Source organism: Pongo pygmaeus, chromosome X (assembly GCF_028885625.2).
Source record: "Pongo pygmaeus isolate AG05252 chromosome X, NHGRI_mPonPyg2-v2.0_pri, whole genome shotgun sequence".
NCBI classification, from domain to species: Eukaryota; Metazoa; Chordata; class Mammalia; order Primates; family Hominidae; genus Pongo; species Pongo pygmaeus.
In genome coordinates, this window is record NC_072396.2 from 49,147,483 (window position 1) to 49,174,074 (window position 26,592).

At 44.8% G+C, this 26,592-nt stretch overlaps 1 protein-coding gene and 1 pseudogene across 2 annotated transcripts; both read left to right on the forward strand.

Moving 5' to 3' along the window:
• The first annotated feature begins 356 nt into the window (after positions 1-356).
• Positions 357-2,660, forward strand: LOC129024066 (ornithine aminotransferase, mitochondrial-like; annotated as a pseudogene).
• Positions 2,661-15,076: 12,416 nt separating this feature from the next.
• Positions 15,077-26,225, forward strand: LOC129025295 (putative protein SSX6). 2 transcript variants are annotated; one of them, XM_054473051.1, is made up of 9 exons: positions 15,272-15,352; positions 15,816-16,027; positions 17,250-17,338; positions 17,773-17,887; positions 18,552-18,647; positions 20,494-20,543; positions 22,530-22,665; positions 25,057-25,161; positions 25,624-26,225. In XM_054473051.1, the coding sequence occupies exons 3-8, from the start codon at positions 17,270-17,272 to the stop codon at positions 25,155-25,157; spliced, it is 567 nt and encodes a 188-aa protein (XP_054329026.1). In that variant the 5' UTR covers positions 15,272-15,352; positions 15,816-16,027; positions 17,250-17,269; the 3' UTR covers positions 25,158-25,161; positions 25,624-26,225. The 2 variants fall into 2 exon arrangements, with proteins under 2 accessions (XP_054329025.1, XP_054329026.1); XM_054473050.1 differs by lacking the exon at positions 15,816-16,027 and having other exon boundaries at positions 15,077-15,352.
• Positions 26,226-26,592: the final 367 nt, after the last annotated feature.

Genomic DNA, 26,592 nt, shown 5'->3' on the forward strand with positions numbered 1-26,592 from the left:
GGGATGCTTTAGGCGGGAAAATCAGAGTCTCCGCCCTCAGTTTGAGAAGGTTCTGTCCCTAGAGGCTGGACTGATAGACGCCACATCAGCTTCGCTTATCCCGCCTACTGTTCTGACTTCTGATTGGCCAGATGCACTTCACTAACTGCCCTGATTGGTCCATCATCCTTGGGCAGTGACACTGCACAATACTGTCTCCTCCTCCAGCAACACTTTGTTGCCACTGCGACAGAGTCAGGAGATTTTGATCTCTCCAAAGACCGCCCCTGGATCTTGTGTTAAACATCTGGGTCCTAGTCTGAAGAGCGAGAAGAAAAAAATAGTCGGATCTGTGATTTTTCTACTTGAAAGACACAATGTTTTCCAAACTAGCACATTTGCAGAGGTTTGCTGTACTTAGTCATGGCGTTCATTCTTCAGTGGCTTCTATATCTGTTGCAACTGAAAAAACAGTCCAAGGCCCTCCAACCTCTGCTTACATTTTTGAAAGGGAATCTAAGTGTGGTGTGCACAATTACCATCCTTTACCTGTAGCCCTGGAGAGACGAAAATGTATTTATTTATGGTATGTGATTGTGGTATTGGTTACATCCACCTTGGCCAATCTTCCCGCCTCGGTCTCGCCACTACAGGTGGAAACCACCCCACCCCTACTAATATTTTTTGGTTTTTGATTTTTTAATAGAGACGGTTTTGCTATGTTGGTCAGGCTGGTCTCGACGTCCTGGGCTCAAGGGATCCTCCTGCCTCGGCCTTAGGACTAGAGGCATGCACCACCCTGCCCACGATTTTTTTAATTTTTTTTATTTTTTAGTAAAAGCTATGTTTCGCTATGTTAACCAGGCTGGCCTCAACTTCCTGGGGTCAAGGGATCCTTCTGCCAAGGCCTCAGGACTACAGGTATGTGCCACCTGGCCCATGCTTTATTTATTTGTTTGTTTGTTTGTTTGTTTGTTTAATTTTTAGTAGAAACCGGATTTTGCTATGTTGCCCAGGCTGGTCTCGATCTCCTAGACTCAAGTGATGTTTTTACCTCGGCCTCAGGTCTACAGGCGTGTGCCATTCTGCCCTGCTCATTTTTATTTTATTTATTTTTTTTTATTTTCATTTTTTTTTAGGAGAGGCAGGCTTTCGCTATGTTGATCAGGCTGGTATCAACCTCCTGGGCTCAAGCAATCCTCCCACTTTGGCCTGGGACCTGCAGGGGTGAGCCACCCCACCCACGCTATTTTTTTGTTGTTCTTGTTAGTAGAAATGGGGTTTCCCTATGTTGGCCAGGCTGGCCTCGACCTCCTGGACTCAAGCAATCCTCCCCCATCGGCCTCGGGACTACAGGCTCACACCACCCCGCCCCCACTAATATTTTTAATTTTTCTAGTAGAGACTGTTTTGCTATCTTATCCAGGCTGTTCTCTACCACCTGGGCTCAAGCGATCCTCCCGCCTCGGCCTTGGGTCTACAGGCATGCACCACCCTGCCTTTTGCTGTTTTTTCCAGGCTGGTCCTGACCTCCTGGGCTCACTCAATGATTTGAACCCAGGAATCGGAGGTTGCATTGAGCTGAGATCACACCACTGCACCCCAGCCTGGGAGACAGAGCAACACTGCCAAATAAATAAATACAGGAAAGAAAGGAAAGGAAGAAGGAAAGGAAAAAGGAAAGGAAAGGAAAAAGGAAAGGAAAGGAAAGGAAAGGACGACCAGCTGAATCTCCATAAGAACAGTAAGCTTTGTGGTATTTTAACTTATCCTCGTCCCATCTCGTGCTCCCAGCTTGGTTCTGTTCATTGCTGATGAAATACAGATAGGACTGGCCAGAACTGGTAGATGGCTGGCTGTTGATCATGAAAATGTCAGACCTGATATAGACCTCCTTGGAAAGGCCCTTTCTGGGGGCTGACACGCTTATGTCTGCAGTGCTGTGGGACGATGACATAATGCTGACCATTAAGCCAGGAGAACGTGGGTCCACATACGGTGGCAATCCACTAGGCTGCTGAGTGGCCACCGCAGCCCTTGAGGTTTTAGAAGAAGAAAACCTTGCTGAAAATGCAAGGTTTTTATCTCAAGGGTATTATCTTGAGAAATGAACCCATGAAGCTACCTTCTGATGCTGTGACGGCATGCCGTAAGAGGAAAATGATTATTTTATGTATTCATTTATTTATTTTTTTGAGTCAGAGGTTCACTCTGGTTGCCCAGGCTGCAGTGCAATGCCACGATCTTGGCTCACTGCAACCTCTGCCTCCTGGGTTCAAGCCATTCTCCTGCCTCAGCCTCCTGAATAGCTGGGATTACAGGCACGTGCCCCTATTCCCAGCCAATTTTTGAATTTTTAGTAGAGATGGGGTTTCACCATGTTGGTCAGGCTGGTCTCGAACTCCAGAACTCAGGTGATGCACCTGCCTCGGCCTCCCAATATGTTGGGATTACAGGCGTGATCCACTCTGCCCAGGAGGAAAAGAATTATTAAATGCTATTGTTATTAAAGAAACCAAAGATTGTGATGCTTGGAAGGTATGTCTACGACTTCGAGATTATGGGCTTCTGGCCAAGCCAACCCATGGTGACATCATCAGGTTTTGCCTCTGCTGGTGGTCAAGGAGGATGAGATTCGAGAGTCCAGTGAAATCAATAAGAAGATCATCTTGTCATTCTGAGGGTAACAGCTGTTTTCACTGGTCCCTGGGAGCCGGCTGGAGACAGGTGGTCCTGTAAAAGCTCTGCTCTTAATGCAGGCACATTCCACTCCCATGTGTCTTCAAAACCTTTTTCTGGAATATATGTGTTTTTCAGTTGATACAAAAATCTATGTTTTTTCAGTTGATATATAATAGAACAACGTTTTTGAACCTGCCTTTTGCTTTGTAACATAAGTAAGAGAATGTAAAGGCATCTATATTCAGTGAAAGTATTTTGATGTGCAGAACATGGCCAGGTGCAGTGGTTCATGCTTGTAATCCCAGCATTTTGGAAGGGCGAGATGGGCAGATCACTTGAGGTCAGGAGTTTGAGACCAGCCTGGCCAACATGGAGAAACCCGGTCTCTACTAAAAATACAAAAATTAGCTAGGTGAGTTGGTGGGTGCCTGTAGTCCTAGCTACATTGGAGGCCAAGACAGGAGAATTACTTGAACCTGGGAGGCAGATGTTGCAGTGAGCCGAGATCGTGCCACTTCACTCCAGCCTAGGTGACAGACTGAGAATCCCTCTTGGGAAAAAAAAAAAGAAAAACGAGGTACAGAACATTTCCATCACCACAATGCTATTCCTCGTGCTACTCATTTTTAGTAATACTCACTCTCCTCCCATCCACCACCCCTAACCCCTGGCAACCACTAATCTGTTTTTCATTTCCACAATTTTGTCTTTTCTACAATGCTGTACAAATGAAATCTTGTAGTATATAACGTTTTAGGGGCTTATTTCACTCAGCATAATTCCACGGAGATTCCTCCAAGATATTAATATTTGTATATCAATAGTTCATTGTTGTTGTTGTTGTTGTTGTTGTTGTTGAGACAGAGTCTCGCTCTGTCGCCCAGGCTGGAGTCCAGTGGCATGATCTCGGCTCACTGCAACCTCTGCCTCCTGGGTTCAAGTGATTTTCCTGCCTCAGCCTCCCAAGTAGCTGTGACTACAGGCGTGCGCCACCACACCCTGGTAATTTTTGTATTAGTCGTAGAGATGGGGTTTCAACATATTGGCAAGTCTGGTTTCGAACTCCTGATGTCGTGATCCGCCTGCCTCGGCCTCCCAAAGTGCTGGGATTACCTATGGGAGCCACTGGGCCCAGTAAATAGTTCATTTTTATTACTGAGTAGTATTCCATGGGATGGATGTACCACAGTTCTGCCATTCGCTTATTGTAGGACATATTGATTATTTCCAGCTTTTGGCTATTACAAGTAAAGCTGCTATGAACAATTATGTACAAGTTTCTGGATGGGCATACATTTTAATTTCTCTGAAGTGTAATTGTTGAATTGTATGGTCATTGCATGTTTAGTTTTATAAGAAACTACCAAACTGCTTTCCAGAGTGGCTGTAAGATTTTACCTTCCCAGCAGCACTAAATGAAGTGTCCAGTTTCTCTGCATCCTTGTCACCATGTGGTGTTGTTGCTATGTCTTTTATTTTAGCTATTGTAATAAGTGTGTAGTGATACCTCATCGTGGTCTTAATTTGCATCCAATAAAGCAAATGAGTGTTGAATATCTTTTCATGTGCTTATTTGCTTATTTCTTCTTCAGTGAAATGTATGTTCACATCTTTTCATGATTTTCTAATTGGATTATTTGTATTTTTTACCATTGAGGTTTATTATTATTATTATTATTATTTTTCTTGAGAAAGAGTCTCACTCTGTTACCAAGGCTGGTGTGCAGTGGAATGATCTTGGCTCACTCCAACCTCCACCTCCCAGGTTCCAGTGATTCTCATGCCTCAGCCTCCTGAGTAGCTGGGATTACAGGCAGGCATCATCATGCCTGTCTAATTTTTGTGTTTTCAGTAGAGATGTTTTTTTTGCCATGTTGCCCAGGCTGGTCTCGAACTCCTGGCCTCAAGGGATCTGCCCTCCGTCCACCTCAACCTTTCAATGTGCTGGGATTACAAGCCTGAGCCACCATGCTCAGCCTACCAGTGAGTTTTGAGAGTACTATACATATACATTATATATTCTGGATGTGAGTCCTTTCTTAGATATGTGGTTTGCAAACATTTCCCCTGGGTCATACCCTTTTTTTCATCATTTTAACAAGATTTCTTGTAGAGCAAAACTTTTAAATGGGATGAAATCCAATTTATTTGTTTTCCTTATGGATTATGCTTTTTGAACCATTCACTATGCCCTAGATCTCAGATGTTTCTCCTATGCTTTCTTGTAAAAGTCTTTTTTTAGTTTTATATTTTAGATTTAAGTCTATGATCCACTTGAGTTGTTTTTTGTTTTTGTTTTTGTTTTTGTTTTTGTTTTTTTGTATAAAGGTACAAAGATTAGGCTTTTTTTTTTTTTGACCTATGGATATGAAACTGCTCCAGCACCATTTGTTAAGCAGACAACCCTTCCTTATTTTGCCTCTTTGTAAAAAAATCAGTGTGGGGCTATTTCTAGGTTCTCTATTTTGTTCCAGTGATCTGTGTGTCTATTCTTCTCCCAATACTACACAGACTTGATTCCTGTAGCTATATAAGAAGTATTGAAATATGGTAGAGCCATTCCTCCCACCTTATTCTTCTTTTCCAAAAATTGTCTTAGCTACATATATATATTGTGAGGTGCAGTCTGACTTGTGTTGCCCAAGCTGGAGCACAGTGGGGTGATCTCAGCTCACTACAACCTCTGCCTCCCGGGTTCAAGTGATTCTCCTGTCTCAGCCTCCCAAGTAGCTGGGATTTCAGCTGTATGCCACCACACCTGGCTAATTTTTGTATTTTTAGTAGAGGGGGGGTTTCGCCATGTTGGCTAGGCTGGTCTTGAACTCCCGACCTCAAGCAATCCGCCCGTATCAGCTTCCCAAAGTGCTGGGATTACAGGCGTGAGCAACCGCCCTCAGCGTTGTCTAAGCTATTGGAAATTTGTTGCAGTAGCAATCAAAAATGAATACACACAGAAACATTTAATAGTGAAACAAAATAGAAGGTCAAGAAACAGACTAATCTATGTGCAAACTTCAGCATGCATTTCCAAACAGTGGGCAAAAGATGATGGGTTGTATGATACATGACTGCTTGACAAGTGTCTATCCATTTGAAAAACTAAAGATTAAATCCTTACTTTCAACCACATAAAATAATAAATTCTAAAAATTCAGTGACTTAAATGTGAAAACGTGAAATCATAAAGAACTAGATGAAAATTTAGGAAAACGTTACAGTGTAAGACACCTTGAGTTGGCATAGGCACTTCCTGACATTACACCAAGGCTATAAACAATGAATCTGACATAAAGATGTAAAAATTAAAGTATCATCTAATTCAAAAGACACCATAAATAACTGTTTAAAAAGGCAAATGTTGGGGAAATTGGTGAAGCATCCCCAATAAATTAAGAGTTACCATCTCTAATATACAACAAAGCTTTTGCCTATCTATAAGAGAAACTGGAACAACCCAATGAAAAAATGTGTTTAGGCATGGCACTACTTCACCGTATAGCAGAAAAGGATTACGAAATAGAAAGCACGAAAGAAAAATAATAAAGGAAATGGAGAATAGATCCCAGAAGTTTCAACATTCACCCAATAGAAGCTCCAGAGATAGGCCAGGCGCAGTGGCTCACGCCTGTAATCCCAGTACTTTGGGAGGCCGAGGTGAGCGGATCACCTGAGGTCACGAGTTTGAGGCCAGCTTGGCCAATGTGATGAAACCCCGTCTCCACTAAAAATACAAAAATTAGCCAGGCACGGTGGCGCATGCCTGTAATCCTAGCTACTAGCCGTGCTGAGGCAGGAGAATCACTTGGACCTGGGAGGCGGAGGTTGCAGTGAGCCGAGATCATGCCACTGTACTCCAACCTGGGCAACAGAGCTAGACTCCGACTCAAAAAAAAAAGAAAGAAAAAGAAAAGAAAAGAAGTTCCAGAGATAGAAAATAGACTGGGCCAGGCGCCATGGCTCACACCTGTAATCCCAGCACTTTGGGAGGCCAAGGCAGGCAGATCACCTGAGGTCAGGAGTTTGAGACCAGCCTGGCCAACATGGTGAAACCTCATCTCTACTGCAAACACAAAAATTAGCCCGGTGTGGTTGTGCACGCCTGTAACCCCAGCTACTCAGGAGGTTGGGGCAGGAGAATCACTTGAACCTGGGAGGCAGAGGTTGCAGTGAGGTGAGATCACACCGTTGCACTTCAGCCTGCGCAACAATAGTGAAACTGTCTTAAAAAAAAAAAAAAAAAAAAAGAAAAGAAAAAAAAAAAGGCTAGGCACTGTGGCTCACGCCGGTAATCCCAGCACCTTGAGAGGCTGAGGCAGGCAAATCACCTGAGGTCAGGAGTTTGAGACCAAGCTGGCCAACAAGATGAAACCCCGTCTCTATTAGGGGTTGGTGGTGGGCGCCTGAAATCCCAGCTATTTGGGAGTTCAGAACAGTTCCCAGTAACAAAACCCTTGACGGTTTGGCCCCACTGGAGGATGAGATGTCTTCGAGTGGGAAAAGGTCAGAGGCCACAGATGGAGCATCAGCCCTGATGGAACTTTCTAAGTTGCATCCTTTTTTTTACTCCTTGTTTTCTGGAAGCCTTATTACCTGTTCTGTTAACATATAGAGCACAGACTTGGCAGGGCTGACTCAGTGCTAGCCCAAAGTGGCGTGATAACATTAAGGAATAGGGGGCTTGGAAAGCTCCTAAAAAAAGTGCAGACTCGTGAAAGCTGGCCAGTAACTGAGCATTCTTTTCCTACCTCTCCATCTGCCCTCTGAGCTACACAATTACAGCCAGTATCACTCACCCGTAGACTCCCTTCACGCTGTAAGGCAGAAATTCTGTAAGCTTCTGTAGAGGCTCCTAGGCTAGGGACTGGAAAGAAGAATTGGCTCAACTCAGCTCTAGAGGCTCCGTAACCTATGACTTATCAATCCAGAAACCCTGAAACTCATGTGGAGCGTCTGGGCTGACACATCTTCCCAGGAACAAAGAGTTATATAGAAAAACTATCGCATAGACCAGGCGCCGTGGCTCACGCCTGTAATCCCAGTACTTTGGAAGACCGAGGCGGGAGGATCCCCTGAGGTCAGGAGTTTGAGACCAGCCTGGCCAACATGGCGAAACCCCATCTCTACTAAAAATACAAAATTAGCTGTACGTCGTGGTGCATGCCTGTAAGCCCAGCTACTCAGGAGGTTGAGGCAGGAGAATCACTCGAACCTGGGAGGCAGAGGTTGCAGTGAGGTGAGATCACACCATTGCACTTCAGCCTGGGCAACAACAGTGAAACTGTCTAAAAATAAATGAATAAATAAATAAATAAAAATAAAAGGCCGGGCATGGTGGCTCACACCTGTAATCCCAGCACCTTGGGAGGCTGAGGCAGGCAGCTCGCCTGTGATCAGGAGTTCGAGACCAGCCTGGCCAACATGGTGAAACCCTGTCTCTACTAAAAATACAAAATTAGCCTGGCATAGTGTCACACGCCTGTGGTCCCAGCTACTCAAGATGCTGAGGCAGGAAAATTGCTTGGACTCAGGAGGAGGCAGAGGTGCAGTGAGTCAAGATCGAGTCACTGCACTCCAGCCTGGGCGACAGAGAAAGACACCATCTTGATAAAAAATAAATAAATAAATAAATGTCAAAACACACCTAATAGTAGCCTTATAAGAGAAGAATATAGTCATTAAAAAGGAGAGTGTACTTAAACAAGTAATGAGTGAGAATTTCTCAGATTTAGACAAATGTCTTAAGATTTAAAGGGATCTTCGTACACACACAGATACACACACACAGGAACAGTGAAATGAACAATTGTGAACACAAAGAAAAAATATTTTTAAAATGATCTGAGAGAAACAGCAGGTTACTTACAAAGGAAAAATATTTAAACCTTCATCAGGCCTCTCAAACACCACACTGGAGGCAAGGATACAATAGTGTAATAACTCCAAAGTGTTGAACGAAAGGAATTTGTTTTCTTTTTTTTGGAGACAGAATCTCGCTTTGTCACCCAGGCTGGAGTGCAGTGGCATGATCTCGGCTCACTGTAACCTCTGCCTCCCAGTTTCAAGCGATTCTCCTCAGCCTCCTGAGTAGCTGGGGCTACAGGCACACACCACCACGCCCGGCTAATTTTTGCACTTTTAGTACAAAATTAGTAGAGGTGGGGTTTTGCCATGTTGGCCAGGCTGATCTCGAACTCCTGACCTGAGGTGATCTGCCCACCTTGGCCTCCCAATGTGCTGGGATTATAGGGGTAAGCCACTGCACCCAGCAAAAGAAAGGAATTTTTATATTTGGTGGAGTAAGGCAATGTCAGGCATGTAACACTTCAGGAGATTGAAGACACAGGGAAATGTTAAAGCAAACAAGTATTTATTGCACTTATTAAAGACTGTAAGGAAGGGCCAGCTGCAATGGCTCATGCCTGTAATCCCAGCACTTTGGGAGCCAGAGGCAAGAGGATTGGTTGAGCCCAGGAATTCAAGACCAGCCTGGGCAACATGGCGAAAACCCGTCTCTACAAAAAATACAAAAATTAGACAGGCACATCAAGTTCCTGGGTCTGTAGAGAATTTTTTAAAAAATAGCTGGATTTGGTAATGTGTACCTGTAGTCCCAGCTACTTGGGAGGCTGGGGCAGGAAGATTGCTTGGGCTCTGGTGTTTGAGGCTGCAGTGAGCTAGGATTGTGTCACTGCACTCCAGCCTGAGTGACAGAATGAGACTTTGTCTCTGAAAATAAGAAAAAAAGATCGTAAGGGTGACTTTACTCACAGCAGGAACTACTGTGATAGGTACAGGGACCACTGCAATGGGGTCTTGCGGTGACAGAGTGATGTTAGGATCGACTTCATCTCCACCAAGGACAAGTGGGGATTTGTAGTCAGGGAGTAGGAGCCGGGGGTCAGAAGATGGGAAATTACTTGGAGGAAATCTCAGGTGCAGGGGATTCTGGCTAAACTGACTTGACAGGATTTTTGCTGAAACAGGCTAAATGGGCAGAGTCCCTGGATGAAGGACAGAGCCTGAGGTTGGGACCTAGTCAGAAACAGGACTCAGAGGAGCCCCACTCAAGTTTGGTCAAAGGAGAGTGTCTCTGTCTGAAAGCAAAAGCAAGAAAGTCAACAGCAGTAAAATGAATGGATCACAAAGGAGTATTTTTGTGCATTGCTAAGCAGGAGTCTGCTTTAACCATTGTGAAAGTTGATTATGTGAAGTGAGTCGTTCTTAGTTTTTTTTTAAGCTCTTATTTGCAGAGGAAGCCTTCAGGTACTATGCTCCAGAGAGAATAAGTTGTAACATGTAACATGTTTTGTTTTTTTTTTTTTTTGGTGTTTTTTTTTTTTTTTTTTTTTTTTTTGAGATGGAGTCTCACTATGTTGCCAGGCTAAAGTGAAGTGGCTCCTTCTCCGCTCACTGCAACCTCCAGCTCCCGGGTTCGAGTGATTCTCCTGCCTGAGCCTCCCGAGTAGCTGAGACTACAGGCGTGTGCCACCACGCCTGGCTAATTTTTTGTATTTTTTAGTAGAGACGGGTTTTCACTGTGTTAGCCAGGATGGTGTTGATCTCCTGATCTTGTGATCCGCCCTCCTCAGCCCCCTAAAGTGCTGGGATTACAGTCGTGAGCCACCGCACCCAGCCAACAAGTTTCTTATCAGACTTCAAGTCTGTGTTGATGTTGATGCCAGAGAGGTATAATAAGGCATGCCTGACCCACACTTCCTGTCATGGCCTGAAACCGTCTCTCGGGTTAAATTTTAAAAGAGCCCTGGCTTAGGAGGCAGTCTATTCAGATGGTTGGGGGCAGGGGGCTTAGGATTTTATTTTTGATTTACAAGTCCTATAAGATAAAAGTTCATAAATTTTAAGGAACAAGTCCCGTGCCTGGTATGGACCACACGAAAAGTTCACCAAACTGTCCAATGCCATAACCAGAGACATTCGAACGACAAATCAGGATGAGAAGTTGATGTTTCCACACTGTAGACAGCTTTTCCCAAGATGTCAGAATTACTCTTCATATCATGATGAGACTCTTATCCCCTTAATGTCTACATTTTTCGCTTGACAGAACCTGACCCCCAAATCCTTTCCTTCACCTAGTGGTCCCTTTTATAGAGTTGGCATTCTACTTTAATTCAACCCAGTCCTAAAATGCTACTCAAAGACTGCAAGAGGTCTCATTCAATTGCCCCATAGTCTTGTGATTTGTCTACCTGGTGGCCCCTAGGCTTGGGATCTTGGTTCAAAACCATTGTACAAACTAAATTTATTGTACAATTGCTAATTATAGCTGGGTGCAGTGGCTTATGCCGGTAATCCCAGCACTTTGGGATGCCAAGGCAGGCAGACCACTTGAGGTCAGGAGTTGGACACCAGCCTGGCCAACATGGTGAAACCCCATCTCTACTAAAAATACAAAAATTAGCCAGGCGTGGTGGTGGGCACCTGTAATCCTAGCTACTCGAGAGGCTGAGGCACAAGAATCACTTGAACCTGAGAGGTGCAGGTTGCAGTGAGCAACCTTGTTTACTACAGTGGCGGGATCACACCACTGCACTCCAGCCTGGGCAACAGAGTGAGACTCCATCTCAGAAAACAAAAACAAAAACCAAAACCTAATAAATGCAGTTAGGAAACTATCTTAAAACACAAAATCCCTGTTTTTTTTAGACTGGTTATTTAAAAGATAAAGAAGAACAGATCAACATGTTAAGAAAACCTATTTCAAACCTAGAGGAGTAGACTCGCCCTGCTTCAGTGCACCCTTGACACTAATGGTCGATTTTTGGAAAAACTGATGAAAAATTTCTTTTCAATCCTACCAAGGTGATCATATATAAGACTCCCTTCCCAAGGCTCATCCTTCATAAACCCTAAACAACTTGCCTAGAAAGTCCATCATTTTTTTACCTCCCGACTTAGTCCTATATTTTTCATTTTTATATTGGACTTCAACTTCTAGTAAAATGTTACAGGAAAGGGATAAACTGAGGAAACGACTGTTAAGCAAAAAGGATCCAGGGAAATTCTCAGCCTATCAAGATTGCAAAAGACACTAAAATTAGGAGAGGCACTGTCAGGAAGGTATGCTCTAGAGAGAAAGTCAAGAATGTGGCCGTGTTTGCTAGTGCTGAAGAGTTTAGGCACGTGACTCAAGGAGCTCTTCCACTATGCTTAGCCATAGCCGGTAATAGAAATGATATTATCTGGGAAAGATACAAAAGGACCTGCTGGTCTAAGGGTGTGAATCACTGTGACATACATTCTGAGAGGAGGGCTATGGGACCAGAGGGGAGAGCTTCAAGCTACAGAGGATTATTCTGAGTCCTTGAAACCAAGTGGAATTTGTCCTGCTAGATTTCAAAATGGTTGGAAGCAGTGACTCCTTCCTTTCTTCCATTTTCTCTCATTTGAAATGGAAATATCTGTAACTATTATCCTACACCTGTCCCGCCACTGTATTTTTGGAACAGATAACTTGTTTTCCAGTGTCACAAGTTCACAGCAGGAGAATTTTGCCCCAGGATGTTTCATAACCAGAGTCTCATCCATATCGGTTTTAGATGAGGAGACTTGGTACTTTTGAGCTGATCTTATATGGATAAGATGGACTTCAGCTAATGTTGCACAGTTTGAGACATTTGAGGATTTGGGGATGGGGTGCATGTATTTTGCATGTGGGAGAGATGTGAATCCTTGGGGGCCAGAGGGCAGGCTGTGGTAGACTGAACAACGCCCCTCCAAAAGATAGCTACATGGTAACCCCTCGAACCTGTGAGTGTTAGCTTACAACAAAAAAAGTGATTATTTTGGCCAGGTGTGGTGGCTCATGCCTGTAATCCCAGCACTTTGGGAGGCCGAGGTGGGTGGGTCACGAGGTCAGGAGTTCAAGACCAGCCTGGCCAGTATGGTGAAACCTCGTCTCTACTAAAAATACAAAAATTAGCTGGGCATGGTGGCGGGCACCTGTAATCCCAGCTACTCAGGAGCCTGAGGCAGAGAATTGCTTGAACCCAGGAGGCAGAGGTTGCAGTGAGCTGAGATCATGCCACTGCACTCCAGCCTGGGCGACAGAGCCAGACTCAGTCTCAGAAAAAAAAAAGTGATTATGTTAAAGATCCTGAGATGGGGAGATTCTCCTGGATTATCTGGGTGGGCCCTAAATGTAATAATGAATGTCCTTATCAGATTGAGGCAGGGAGATCTGACACAGACAGAAGAGAAGAAGGCAGTATGACTGCCATGGTTTGAATGTCCCCACCAAAACATGTGTTGAAACTTAATTGCCATTGTTTAACAATATTAAGAGGTGGGGCTGTCAGGAAGTGATTAATGCCATTATCATAAGAGTGGATTAGTTATCACGAGACTGGGTTTGTTATAAAAGGGAGCTTAGCCACATTTTCTCTGTCTGTCTCCTGCACTTGCTTTTGCCTTTCATCGTTCCACCGTGGCACAACCCTCACCAGATGCCAGCGCCATGCTCTTGGACTCCTAGCCTCTAGAACTGTATACCAAATAAACTTCTATCCTTTATAAATTACCCAGTTTGTGGTATTCAATTACAGTAACAGAAAACAAATGAAGACAATTCGAGATGAGATTTGGGTGGGGACACAGAGCCAACCCAGATCAAGCCACAAGCCAAGAAATGCTGGCAATCACGGGAAGCTGGAAGAGGCAAGGAACAGGTTCTCTCCTAGAGCCTCTAGAGGTGTACAGCCCTGCCGACAACTTGATTGCAACTCAGTGAAACTGATTTCAGATTTCTGGGCTCCAGAATTGTGAGAGAATAAATTGATGTTGTTTATGCCACAAAGTTTGTGGTAATTTGTTTCAGCAGCCAGAGGGAATTTGGGGTGATTGTAAGGAGTCATGTAAATTATATTAAAGAACCTTTGCCGTTGTAAGATGCATTCATTCATTCAACAAATAGTCGAGGCAATATAGAAGAGTAATTAAAAGCACAGACTTTGAGGCCGGGCGTGGGGTGGTTCACTCCTGTAATCCCAGTGTTGTGGGAAGCCAAGGCAGGAGGATTGCTTGAGGCCAGGAGTTCCTTCCAGATCAGCAGGGACAACATAGCAAGACCCCATCTCTTAAAAAATTATTTTAATTAAAAATAAATAAATACGTAAATAAAAGCACAGACTTTGGACTCAATTCATCTTGGGGGTGAATCCCAGCTCTGTCACCCACTGACTATGTGACCTTGAGCAGACTGCTTAATTCTCTGAGCCTCAGTCTCAACATCTGCACACTGGGGATGATAATAGTATTTAACTCAAGAGAAGGTTGTGAAAACTAATGGGAAGATGCACATAAAGGGCTTTGGGCTGGGCTAAAGGGCCATTGCCCTGTCCCTGCCCTAAGAGAGCTTGCTGTCATCCTGGGAGGATCTTAGAGAGATCAGGGCTGTAGATGGAAAGCCCAGAGAGGAACGGGGACATGTTGGAGGTACTAGGGAAGGGGGTAGGGGAAATTTCTTAGACAAATTGACTTATGAGCTCCCTGATGAACACAGTGGGCCCTAATTACATACTCTTTTTAATACTATTACGATAAACATTATTAATATCAATGGGTAAAATATATTTCTGGTTCTTTGGTCTTCTAGAAAAAAACATATATAGAAGTTTGTTTTTGGTTTTTTTAGTTTGAATTTCTTTATAAAAAATTTTTTATAGAGCTGGGGGTCTCACTATGCACCCCAGATTGTTCTGGAACTTCTGTCCTCAAGTGATCCTTCCACCTCCTGCCTCAGCCTCTCAAAGTGTTGGGATTACAGGCATGAGCCACTGGGACTGGCTCATTGAAATTTTTCTTTCTTTCTCTCTCTCTCTCTCTCTTTTTTTTTTTTCTGACAAGATCTCGCTCTGTGGCCAAGGTAGGCAGCAGTGGCTGGATCATGGTCACTGCAACCTCGTACTCCTGGGCTCAAGCGATCCTCAGTCTCCTGAGTAACTGGGACTACAGGCACACCACCCCACCTCGCTAATTTTATTTATTTTTTGTAGAGATAAGAGACAGGGTATCGCTCTGTTGTCCAGGCTGGGGTGCAGTGGCGTGATTGTGGCTCACTGCAACCTCTGCCTCCCGGGTTCAAACGATCCACCAGCTGTGGCCTCCCAATGTGCTGGGACTATAAGCATGAGCCACCGCGCCCGGCCCAAATTTCTGACGTTACTACAGAGTTCCTAGGAAAAATCCCATACCTGAAAAAGTTAGAAACTGACAGGAAGGAGTTGAGATGACGACCTGCTTCATATACACTACTTATTAAAACTGGATAACAAATGCACTGCGGGGGGCGGGGTGGGGAGGGATAGGAAAAAATGGAAAGAGAAAATCAGCACATGCGTACTCTGATTTTGGAAGAAGCTAAAGAGAATATCAGAGCATGCGTACTCTGAACTTGGAGTAGCCAATCCCAGGGGATGCTTTAGGTGGGAAAATCAGAGTCTCTGCCCCACTTTGAGAAGGTTCTGTCCCTGGAGCCTCAACTGATAGACCCCACATCAGCTTCGCGCCTCCCGCCTACTGTTCTGACTTCTGATTGGCCAGATGGAGTTCACTAACTGCCCTGATTGGTCCATCATCCTGGGGCAGTGACATTGCAGAATATGTTCTCCTCCTCCAGCCACACTTTGTCACCAACTGCTGCCGATCTCGCCACCACTGCTTTGTTTCTGAGGTAGGTTCTCTTGAAGGGGCACCCTAGATGGGCTAATGGGGGCAGATAGAAAAGGAGGAAGCCTCTGTAGGGCCCTCAAGTGCTTGGGGTTCTGAAAATCTTGAGGACTGAAAGACAACTAATGCCTTTCAGGACGATCATCTTGGAGGATCCTCTCACCTCAGCCTCGGGTCTACAGGCCTGCGTCATCCAACCCCTAGAAATTTTTTTTTATTTTTGTATTTTAGTAGAGACCGGGGGCTCAAGCAATCCTCCCGCCTCGACCTCGGGACTAGGGGCACGCACCACCCCGCCCTCACTAATTTTTTTTATTTTTTATTTTTCTTAGTAGAGACAGTAACCGCCATGTTGACCAGGCTGGCCTCAACTGCCTGGGCTCAAGCAATGCTCCCACCTCGGCCTCAGGACTACAGGCACGCACCACCCCGACCCCACTAATATTTTTTATTTTTTATTTTTTTAGTACAGACGGTTTTGCTATGTTGGCCAGGCTGGCCTCGACCACCTGGGCTTAAGCAATCCTTCCGCCTCGGCCCTGGGACTACAGAAGTGCACCAACCTGCCCACGATTTTTTTTTTTTTTTTAAATTAGAAGCCGGGTTTCACTACGTTGGCCAGGCTGGCCTCAACCTCCTGGGCTCAAGGGATCCACCCACCTTGGCCTCAGGACTACAGGTGTGTGCCATTCCATCCCTGCTAGTTTTTTGTTTTTTTGTTTGTTTGTTTGTTGTTTTTGTTTTTAGTAGAGACGGGGCTTTGCTATGTTGGCCGGGCTGGTCTTGACCTCCTGGACTCAAGCGATCCTCCCACCTCGGCCTGGGAACTACAGGCAGGAGCCACCTTGCCCGTGCTATTTTTTTGTTGTTATTGTTGTTAGTAGAAATGGGGTTTTGCTATGTTGGCCAGGCTGGCCTGGACCTCCTGGGCTCAGGAGATCCTCTTGCCTCGGCCTCGGGACTACAGGCGCACACCACCCTGCCCCCACGATATTTTTTATTTAATTTTTTTTTTTTTTAGTAGAGGGTTTCGCTAGGTTGGCTAGGCTGGTATCGACCTCGTGGGCTCAAGCGATCCGCCCCCCCTTGGCCTGCTAAAGTGCTGAGATGTTACAGGCCTTCGCCACCATCCCCAGCTAATTTTTTTTGTGGGTTTTTTTTTTTTTTTGTACAGATGGCGGTGTTGCTATGTTTCCCAGGCTGGTCTCGACCTCCTGGGCTCAAGCGATCTGCATGCCTCGGCCCCCCAAAATGCTGGGATTACAGGCATGAGCCACTATGCCTGGCCGATTGCTGCAACTTGAAATGCTCCACATTCTCTCTAAGTGATGACGGGCTCTTGTAGTCTTGGAGATTCTAGTTCTCTTCCTTCTAATAATTTACAAATAACCCAGTAATAGCCTCTAAATCCGTTCATATTGGCCGTGCTCATTTCTCATCAACAGAACAGAACCCCCCATCCCTCTGCCTGATCATATCCATCACCAGAGAGACCATGTTATCTCTGGGACTCACTTCCCTCCCTTTATTTATTGAGTGGGGGTGTCAGAACGCCCCCACTCAATAAAATTACACAGTCATGTCCCTGCCTCCCCAACAAGGGTCTGTACGTCTTTCAGGGTAAGCCTAGCTCCAGGGAAACTGCTAACAACATTAGCCAACCCCCTCCCAAAGACTCAAGGCTGCTATGTCCATAGGAAACTTGTCATCCCCAATCAATACTTCTCCCAGAGGCCCCTGGCTCCCTGTTTTCATCTGACTTCTCCCCATGTCCTTACTCACGGACAGATAAGCCCCGGATGCAGAAATGCAACACCTGATTCCAGGTGACTGAGTGTGGCCGGCCTTCACAGATTTCTCCCTCCCCAGGACTGGAAAGACTCAGGCTGTTTCTCTTGCAGGTCAGACTGCTCCTGGTGCCATGAACAGAGACGACACCTTTGCAAAGAGACCCAGGGATGATGATAAAGCATCAGAGAAGAGAAGCAAGGTGAGGTGACCTGGAGGGGGCAGAGCAGTGATCCAGGGGACAGAGTAGGGTGACCAGGTTTCTAAGGAGGGGAGGACAGAGGTACTGGGGACAAGGAGCAGGGTCTCGAGGGAGATCTAGATCCTTGGGAGCCTCCCACCCTCGCTCTGTCAACACCTAGTATCCCTGGAGACAAGTCTGTGACTTTGCTCTACATTTGATAACTCTCACTCCATTCTGCAAGGTGAGAAGAGAGCCAGCCAGCATCATTGAAGCCCTACTGTGTGGCAGGGGAGAAGCTAGGGAAGGTCCCCATGTTCTGTCAGTTAGCCATGGCATCAACCAGGACGGATTATCATCCCCACTTCCCAGATCCAGCACACAGGAAGCGGCTCCAGCTGAATGGCAGACATGCCTAGCTGAGTCACTGCCAGAATTTCTTTCTTTTTTCCTAGGCCTTCGGTGATATTGCCAAATACTTCTCTAAGGAAGAGTGGGAAAAGATGAAATACTCGGAGAAAATCAGCTGTGTGCATGTGAAGAGAAAGTATGAGGCCATGACTAAACTAGGTAACAGAAAGTTCTAGGAACAGACAAGTCTGGGGACACATGAGCATCCCTTTTCCTGCCTAGGCTACTTCTTAGACTGCAGAAAGTACCCCACGTTTTCCTTTTGTGCAGGGAAAAATGGCAAGGCAGCTTCTGGGTGCTCTGCTCTTCTGTATCCTGTCAGGGCTGAGGGCAGGGACTGGCCACAGTGGAGCTCGTACCTGGATCCTGCACGTTTCTCTCCCATAGGCGTCTGTTCTGATGAGCCCAACTGTCTCTGTGGCATCGCAGCACACCTCCCACCCTCCCTTCCTCCTCTGGTCTTGTCTCTCTCTGTCTCTCTCTCTCTCTCTCTTTTGGAGTCAGAGTCTCACTCTGTCACCTAGGCTAGAGTGCAGTAGTGCAATCATAGCTCAATGCAGCCTCGAACTCCTGGGCTCAAGCAATCCTCCTGCCCAGCCTATGGAGTAGCTGAGGCTACAGGCACATGCCACCATGCCCAACTAATTTTATTTTATATTTTGTAGATGTGGGGGTCTCTCTGTGTTACCCAGGCTCTTCTTGAACTCCTGGCCTCAAGCAATCCTCCCGCCTCAGCCTCCCAAAGTGCTGGTACGACAGACATGAGCCACTGTGCCAGGCCTAAGTTTGTCCCTTAAGGAATAAACATTTTGCTTCTTTCTAGGTTTCAACGTCACCCTCCCACCTTTCATGCGTAATGAACGGGCCACAGACTCTCAGAGGAATGATTCTGATAATGACCATAACCGTGGGAATGAGGGTGAGTAGACGGGAAGGGACTGGAAAGGGTCTCCTCAAGCCCAACTGCTTTTCAGCTCAGCTATGTGGAAAAGATCCTCAGGCATTTGTTCCCTCATACACATCAGGGCTGAGTGAAAAAAAAAAAAATTGCACACAGAAAGTTAACTACAGAGGCCATTCATAAAATTTTAAAACACGCAAAACAAGAATACGTATTTTTATGGATAATAAGTAAATGGTAAATGCATGAAAACATGAATGCGAATAAAAAGCCATCAAATTGAGAAGACTGGCTGTAAATGGAGAAGGAGCGGGGGCAGGGATTGGTGAGTGCTGCACAGACAGCTTCAGTCATGACTTGTTGATAGTGTGTTTCGTTTTGTTTTTGTTTTTGTTTTGAACTGGAGATTTGCTCTTGTCGCCCAGGCTGGAGTGCGATGGCACAGTCTCAGCCCACGTACAACCTCTGCCTCCCGGGCTCAAGCGATTCTCCTGCTTCAGCCTCCTGAGTAGATGGGATTACAGGCGCCCGCCACCATGCCCACCTAATTTTTGTATTTTTAGTGGAGACGGGGTTTCACCAGGTTGTCCAGGCTGTTCTCAAACTCCTGACCTCGGGTATTCCACCCACCTCAGCCTCCCAAAGTGCTGGGATTACAGGTGTGAGCTACTGCACCCGGCCGTTTCTAGTATTTCTAATATTCTGAATAAATAAATCAGATCTAACATAGTCGTGGGGTAATGTTGAGATGCAACTGAACTCAATATTATTCCCTATACTTTTCTGTGTGTTTGAAATATTTCTTTTTTAAAGGACATGTTGTTCTTCCTAAACACTGTTAATGAATCAAAGGACAGTTAAGAAAATGTTAAAAGTGAAAAACAAAAAGAAAATGTTAAAAGCGTAGAGCCGCCAAAAACTTCCAGAGTTTGTTTCATTAACAGCATGTAGGTATTGGATAGGTATCTCAGGAGTGAGGGTGATGAACACATTGTGTAATAAAGATCGCTGTTTCTCTATATTTTATTAAAACCAAATAGTCTTCTCATTCCCAAACAACCCCGATTCTCCGTGATGAGCTTGGAAGTGAGTTTGAAAGAGTGATCCCTCATCCAACACAAAGAGAGCTTTCCCACTTGTCAGTGAGCAGAGATAACATGGGGTGAAAAAAAGACAGGTTCTTGGGTAGACAGCTTTGTGCAATTCAGGAATATAAAGGGGTCATATGTGTTTCCCGGCTCTTCTGCTCTGACAATACAATCATAAGACAAGGTCAGAATGTCCAAACTGTCTCCAACAGACCTATTACTCCCCAACAAACAGGCCAGATTCTACAATCTCCCACAATCACTACAAGAGGTCTGAAAAGCCAGTGCTTGAGTATCTGCCAAGCTTTTGACTTTAAAGGAGTGTCTTTATACTGAAAATATTTCAGAGCCACTGGACTAAATCATCCATGGTTCATCACACATTTAACAGCTTAATTGACATACCATAAGATTCACCCATTTGAAGTGTACAGTGATTTTTAGTTGTTGCACATCTTGAGTGGGTACAGTTCAGATTCCCAACCAATCAATTTAATTATTTGGGAAAAAGTAAAAGATACGTAATGGAATAAGATGAGACTGTGATGGGGTTTAACCCCCATTTGATAAACTATGAGATGGAAAATTCTGAATTGATGCCACAGATAAGTGAACCAACCATGAGTAAACATAATTCAGAAGCAAATCTCAAATAACTCCTCAACAATCAGTGGACTCATAACCCTCTGCTGCAGAATGCCCTGATGCTACAGAAGTCTCTCTAGGGTTTGGAAATCTTTACCAACAAAGAAAAATTCTGATGTATTCTCTTTCAGTTGAACATCCTCAGATGACTTTTGGCAGGCTCCAGAGAACCATCCCGAAGGTGAGTATCTCTCAAATCTAAAGGACCAGAGAACCTTTGTCCCTCCACGGATGTGAACACTGGTAAGAGCGGGAGAATATCAAAAATGTCCTCACTGCCTCCTTCTCCCCATGTCTATCACAACACCAGATGTAGCATCGACGGCTTGATAATACTAACAGTTGTGATCCTTAATACTTCTTTTGTTTTCATAGTGATGCCAGATACTATTTTAAGCAGTTCACATGGATTAATTAATTTAATCCATAAGAAGACCTCTATGACGTTGTTTCTGTTATTCTCTCCAAAGAATAACAAGTCACACACTTTGGTTGTCATCCATATAAAAGCCATGTGACTTGGCGCAAATCTTCTAAGTTCTCTGAGCTCCAGATTCCTGGTCCATGAAATGAAAGTAAAGAATCATAGTTCATGTTTTAGATCACAGTTATCAGCAACATAATAATAAAATGAGGCTATCAGGGTACAGAGATGTTAAAGAATTTTCCTGAGGCGCAGTGGCAGTGGTAGTCTAATCCAGAGCTCCAAGCCATTTAAACCTCATTCACGTTTGCATTTGTTTATGAAGTTCAGATGTTACTCACTAGGGCTTCACCCCATAGGGCCTCCTGGTGCTTCCGTTGAGACACCCACTCTCACAACAGGAAGGACCAGCTGGCCTCTGCTCTGTTACCGGGGCCACTCACATGGCTTAGGAATCGCTTTGACTGTTGGCCCCTCCATACTGTGAGATCCTTGAGGGCCTTGTCTGGACCTGGGGCATCTGGGAAGCCCCAGTCCCAGCCCAGAAGATCTCTCGGAGGCCCCTGAATGAGTGATCCCACAAGTGCAGATTCAACTCTGGTTTAGAGGGTAAAGGGATCTGGGAGCTGGGTTGCCAGTGTGGAGACCAAATTCAAAGCAAGCTCCAGAAAGGTATTAATTGTTATTATTATTACATTTAAACAGTGTTTACAAGCTCAGAGAGGAATTTCCCTTAGCCTATTTTACATGTGTTGTTCACTATTTCATAAGTGAGGAAGCTGAGTAAAATGTACCTTAAGGGTACCTTAAGGCCGAGGGCGTGGTGGCTCACGACTGTAATCCCAGCACTTTGGGAGGCCGAGGTGGGCAGATCACGAGGTCAAGAGATCGAGACCATCCTGGCCAACATGGTGAAACCTCGTCTCTACTAAAAATACAAAACTTAGCGGGGCGTTGTAGTGCCTGCCTGTAGTCCCAGCTACTCGGGAGGCTGAGGCAGGGGAATCGCTTGAACCGGGAAGGGGGAGATTGCAGTGAGCAGAGATCGCACCACTGCACTCTAGCCTGGCGACAGAGCGAGACTCCGTCTCAAAACAAAACAAAACGAAAACTGATAGCTTAAGATTGTTGGTCAGTGACACATCCCAATGCAACCAGAATTGTTATGGGCACCACCTCACTGAATTCCACATTCAATGTTGGTGCCTCAGTAGGGTGGTATGTCATATCTGGTACTGCTTTCTTTGATGTCTAGATTAATTTCAGCAAACCATTTCTTTCCCTCTCTCTTCCCTGTATTCATCTCCCCACACCATCTTTCCCAGCAGTGTTTTGTCCCCTCTCTATGTCTTTACATTTACTCTCTCAGCAGCTGTCTACAAGCTTATGTTGGGATCCCTTGTATTTTATAGAAGCTTTTCCTTTTGTAGACCTTGTGAATTCTTAGAATGCTAGTCTCCAAAACTTCTGTATACCATACTCTCAATTACATGGAGATTTCTGCTGTTTGCACGAATGTTAAAAGAGTGTGAAGATAAGCATTCTAGCCCTGGAAACCCCATTCATTTAGGCCATTCCTTTCGCTTCTAACTTCCCAGGTTTCTCCTAATTTAGGCAAGTGTAACTCTCCCAGCGTTGTTGAGAACATTGATTAAGGTAATGCATGTGAAGACACTTTGTAAGCTCTAAAGCACTGTAGAAATGTCACTGATACTGTTTATCTGTGACCTTCATATTATAAAGATCATGCCCGAGAAGCCAGCAGAGGAAGGAAATGACTTGAAGGGAGTGCCAGAAGCATCTGGCTCACAGAACGATGGGAAACAGCTGTGCCCCCCGGGAAAAGCAAGTAGCTCTGAGAAGATTCACGAGAGATCTGGTAAGAGGATACGATTTGGGAACAACCCCTCTGGCTTCCCTGGCTATGTTCAGGTGTGTGGACTGGGTGTGTGGCATGGATCCCAGACAAGCCTGGGTCCAGGCTGGGCTGAGGAGCTCGCCCAGCTCCAGATGAGATGTCAGACATGACTTCCAGAGACACAGACTGGAGATGTCATCCATATTTAAAAACCATGTGACTTGGGGCAAGTCTTCCAAAGTTTCTCAGTTCCAGATTCCCAGTCCATAAGATGGAAATAAAGAATCATAGTTCATAGATTGTTTGGAGGCATTAAATTTAGTCTGGAAAGGCTGATGACATGAACGGTGTTCAGGCGATTCTATCTGTGATAACCTGGGATCATATCTTACTCAGCTCAATGCCTGATACCCAATACAGGTGTACTTCAGAGATATTGCAGTTTCAGTTCCACACCACTGCAATAAAGTGAGTCACACACATTGTTTTTTGTTTGTTTTGCAGTGCATAAAAACATTATGTTTACACTACAGTGTAGTCTACTAAGTGTGCAATAGCGTTATGTCTAAAATGTACCTACCTTAATTTTAAAATAATTCATTTTAAAAAAATGCTAACGATCTTCTGAGACTTCAGTGAGTCACGCTCTTTTTACTGGTGGAGGGTCTTGCCTCGGTGTTGATGGCTGCTGGCAGATCAAGGTGGTGGTTGCTGAAGGATGGAGTGGCTGTGGCAGTTTCTTAAAAGAACACAACAGTGAAATTTGCCACATCGATTAGCTCTCCCTTTCATGAAAGATTTCTCTGTAGTATGTGATGCTATTGGATAGCATTTTACCCACAGTAGAACTTCTTTCAAAGTTGGAGTCAGTCCTCTCTAGCTATGAAAGTTTTAGTTGGCATCTGCTTCCAATAGAAGGCTATTTAATCTATACTGAAAATCTATTGTATAGTGTAGCCACCTTCATCAGTGATCTTAGCTAGATCTTCTGGATAACTTGCTGCAGCTTCTCCATCAGGGTTTGCTGCTACACCTTGCACTTTTATGTTATGGAGACAGCTTCTTTCCTTAAACCTCACAAACCAACCTCTGCTAGTTTCACACGTTTCCTCTGCAGCTTCTTCACCTCTCTCGGCTTTCATGGACTGGAAGAGAGTTTGGGTCTTGCTCTGAATTAGACTTTGGCTTAAGGGAATGTTGTGGCTGGTTTCATGTTCTATCCTGATCACTCCAACTCTCTCATTTCAGCAGTAAGGCAGTTTTGCTTTCTTATTCTTGCGTTCACTGGAGTATTAGTATTATTATTTTCTTCAAGAACTTTTCCTTTGCAGTATATACTATTATTTCCTTCAAGAACTTTTCCTTTGCATTCACAGCTTGGCTGTTTGGTGCAAGAGGCCTAGCTTTCAGCCTGTCTTGGCTTTCAGCAGGTCTTCCTCACTAAGCTTAGCCATTTCTAGCTTCTGATTTAAAGTGAGAGACATGCGCCTCTTCCTTTCATTTGAACACTTAGTGGCCATTGTAGGGTTGTTCATTGTTCTAATTTCAGTATTGCTGTGTCTCAGGAAATAGGGAGGCCCAAGAAAAGGAAGAGAGGCAGGGAAGACCTCATCGGTGGAGCAGTCAGAACACACACAACATTGATCGATTACATTCATCATCTTCTGTGGGCGCAGTTCTTAGTACCCCCAAAACATTTACACAGAACAGGGTGACTATAGTCAATAATAACGTAATCATACATTTAAAAATAACTAAAAGAGTGTAATTGGATTGTTTGTAACACAAGGATAAATGTTTGGGGGGATGGATACCCTATTTTCCATGATGTGATTATTACGCATTTGCATGCCTGTATCAAAACATCTCACGTACCCCATAAGTATATACACCTACTGTGTACCCACAAAATAAAGAACAGAAATTATTTTAAAATATTAAAAAACAACAAAAACAATTGCAATAATAACATCAAAGCTCACTGATCACAAATCACCATAACAGATATAATAATAATGGAAAAGTGTAAAATTGGTGAGAATTTCTAAAAAAAAAATGCAGTATCTGCGAAGCACTATGAAAATGAGGTGCAATAAAACGAGGTATGCCTGTGTGCCCTTAACGAATACTTGCAGAATGAAAGGAGGTATGGGTGAATGTTTCCATAAGTGAAGATTTTGGGAATCTAAACCCGACAACGGAAGGAGCCAGAAGCTAAAACTTTAATTGCCATTTGGCCTGTATTGGTGTGGGTCTAAGGTCTCAGCCTCTCTAAGCCAGAGAAGGGGAAAACTGGATAAAGAAGGCCCATGGGCACTTGCGAGGGGGGAGGCATCTCCTGCTTTTGAGAAAACAGAGCCTAACACTCTCCAACCTACCCAACCCTCATCTTCCAACTCTTCCCCATCATAGGATCCAAAAGGAGGAAACATGCCTGGACCCACAGACTGCGTGAGAGAAAGCAGCTGGTGATTTATGAAGAGATCAGCGACCCTGAGGAAGATGACGAGTAACTCCGTAAGTGAACCTTCGGCTCACCCCCCACATCCCTGCAGATGTGCTATTCTGTTATGGTACTGGTATCCCATCTTGTCAATTGTACCCCAATCATTCCCTTCTCATAATTTTCTAGGGTACAGCATTGAGGCTGAATGATGAGATTTCCCATGCTCTTTCTACTCCCTGCCCTGTATATCCAGGGATCCTCCCTACCCCGGATGCTGTGCGTTCCCAAACCCCAGGTCAGCCCTGATATGTGGGCCACACCTTCCTCTAGCCTAGGAATGGATAAACCAGGTGAGGAAGTCACTGTGGCATGAGCAGAGGATTCACTTCAAGGAACCGTGGAAGGCGTGTGCAGGTCCTGAGATAGGGCAGAATCAGAGTGTGCAGGGTCTGCAGGTCAGGAGGAGTTGAGATTGAGTTATTGGGCAGTGGGAACTCACTGCCACTTGCTTTCCTTCTCTCTTCTTGCCTCAGCTTCGGGGATATGACACATGCCCATGATGAGAAGCAGAACGTGGTGACCTTTCACGAACATGGGCATGGCTGCGGACCCCTCGTCATCAGGTGTATAGCAAGCGAAAGCAAGTGTTCACAACAGTGAAAAGTTGAGCGTCATTTTTCTTAGTGTGCCAAGAGTTCGGTGTTAGCGTTTACGTTGTATTTTTTTACACTGTGTCATTCTGTTAGATATTATCCTTTTCATTGATGAGCAAGACATACTTAACGCATATTTCGGTTTGTGTATCCATGCATCTACTTAAAAAACAAGTATAGTCAGGTATTCTCTGCATAGAACAGCACTACCCTCCTGTCTCCCCAGATGTGACGACTGAGGGCAGTTCTGAGTGTTTAATATCAGATTTTTTCCTCTCCATTTACACACCACACATGCGTGCACACACACACACACACACACTCACACCAAGTACCACTATAAGCATCTCCCATCTGCTTTTCCCCATTGCCATGCGTCCTGGTCAAGCCCCCCCCGACTCCGTTTCCTGTTCAGCAAGTACTCCTCTCATCCGATTCCCCTGTATCAGTTACTGACATTTAATAAACCTTTGCAAACATTCCCCAGTTGTTTGCTCCTCTCATTATTGTGCACACAGCTCTGTGCACGTGTGTGAATGTTTCTTTAGGAAAGATTCTTAGAAGTGGAATTGCTGTGTCAAAGGAGTCATTTATTCAACAAAACCCTAAGGAGTGCGTCCTTGTGCTGAGCGCTGTTCTAGGTGCTGGAGAGACATCAGGGAACAAGGCAGACAGATGTTCCTGACCACCGTTCTAGAGGAGGATGTTTCCAGTTGTTGGGTTTGTTTGTTTGTTTGTTTCTTCTAGAGATGGGGGTCTTGCTCTGTCCAGGCTGGAGTGCAGTGGCATGATCATAGCTCAATGCAGCCTTGAACTCCTGGGCTCAAGCGATCCTCCCACCTTGGCCTC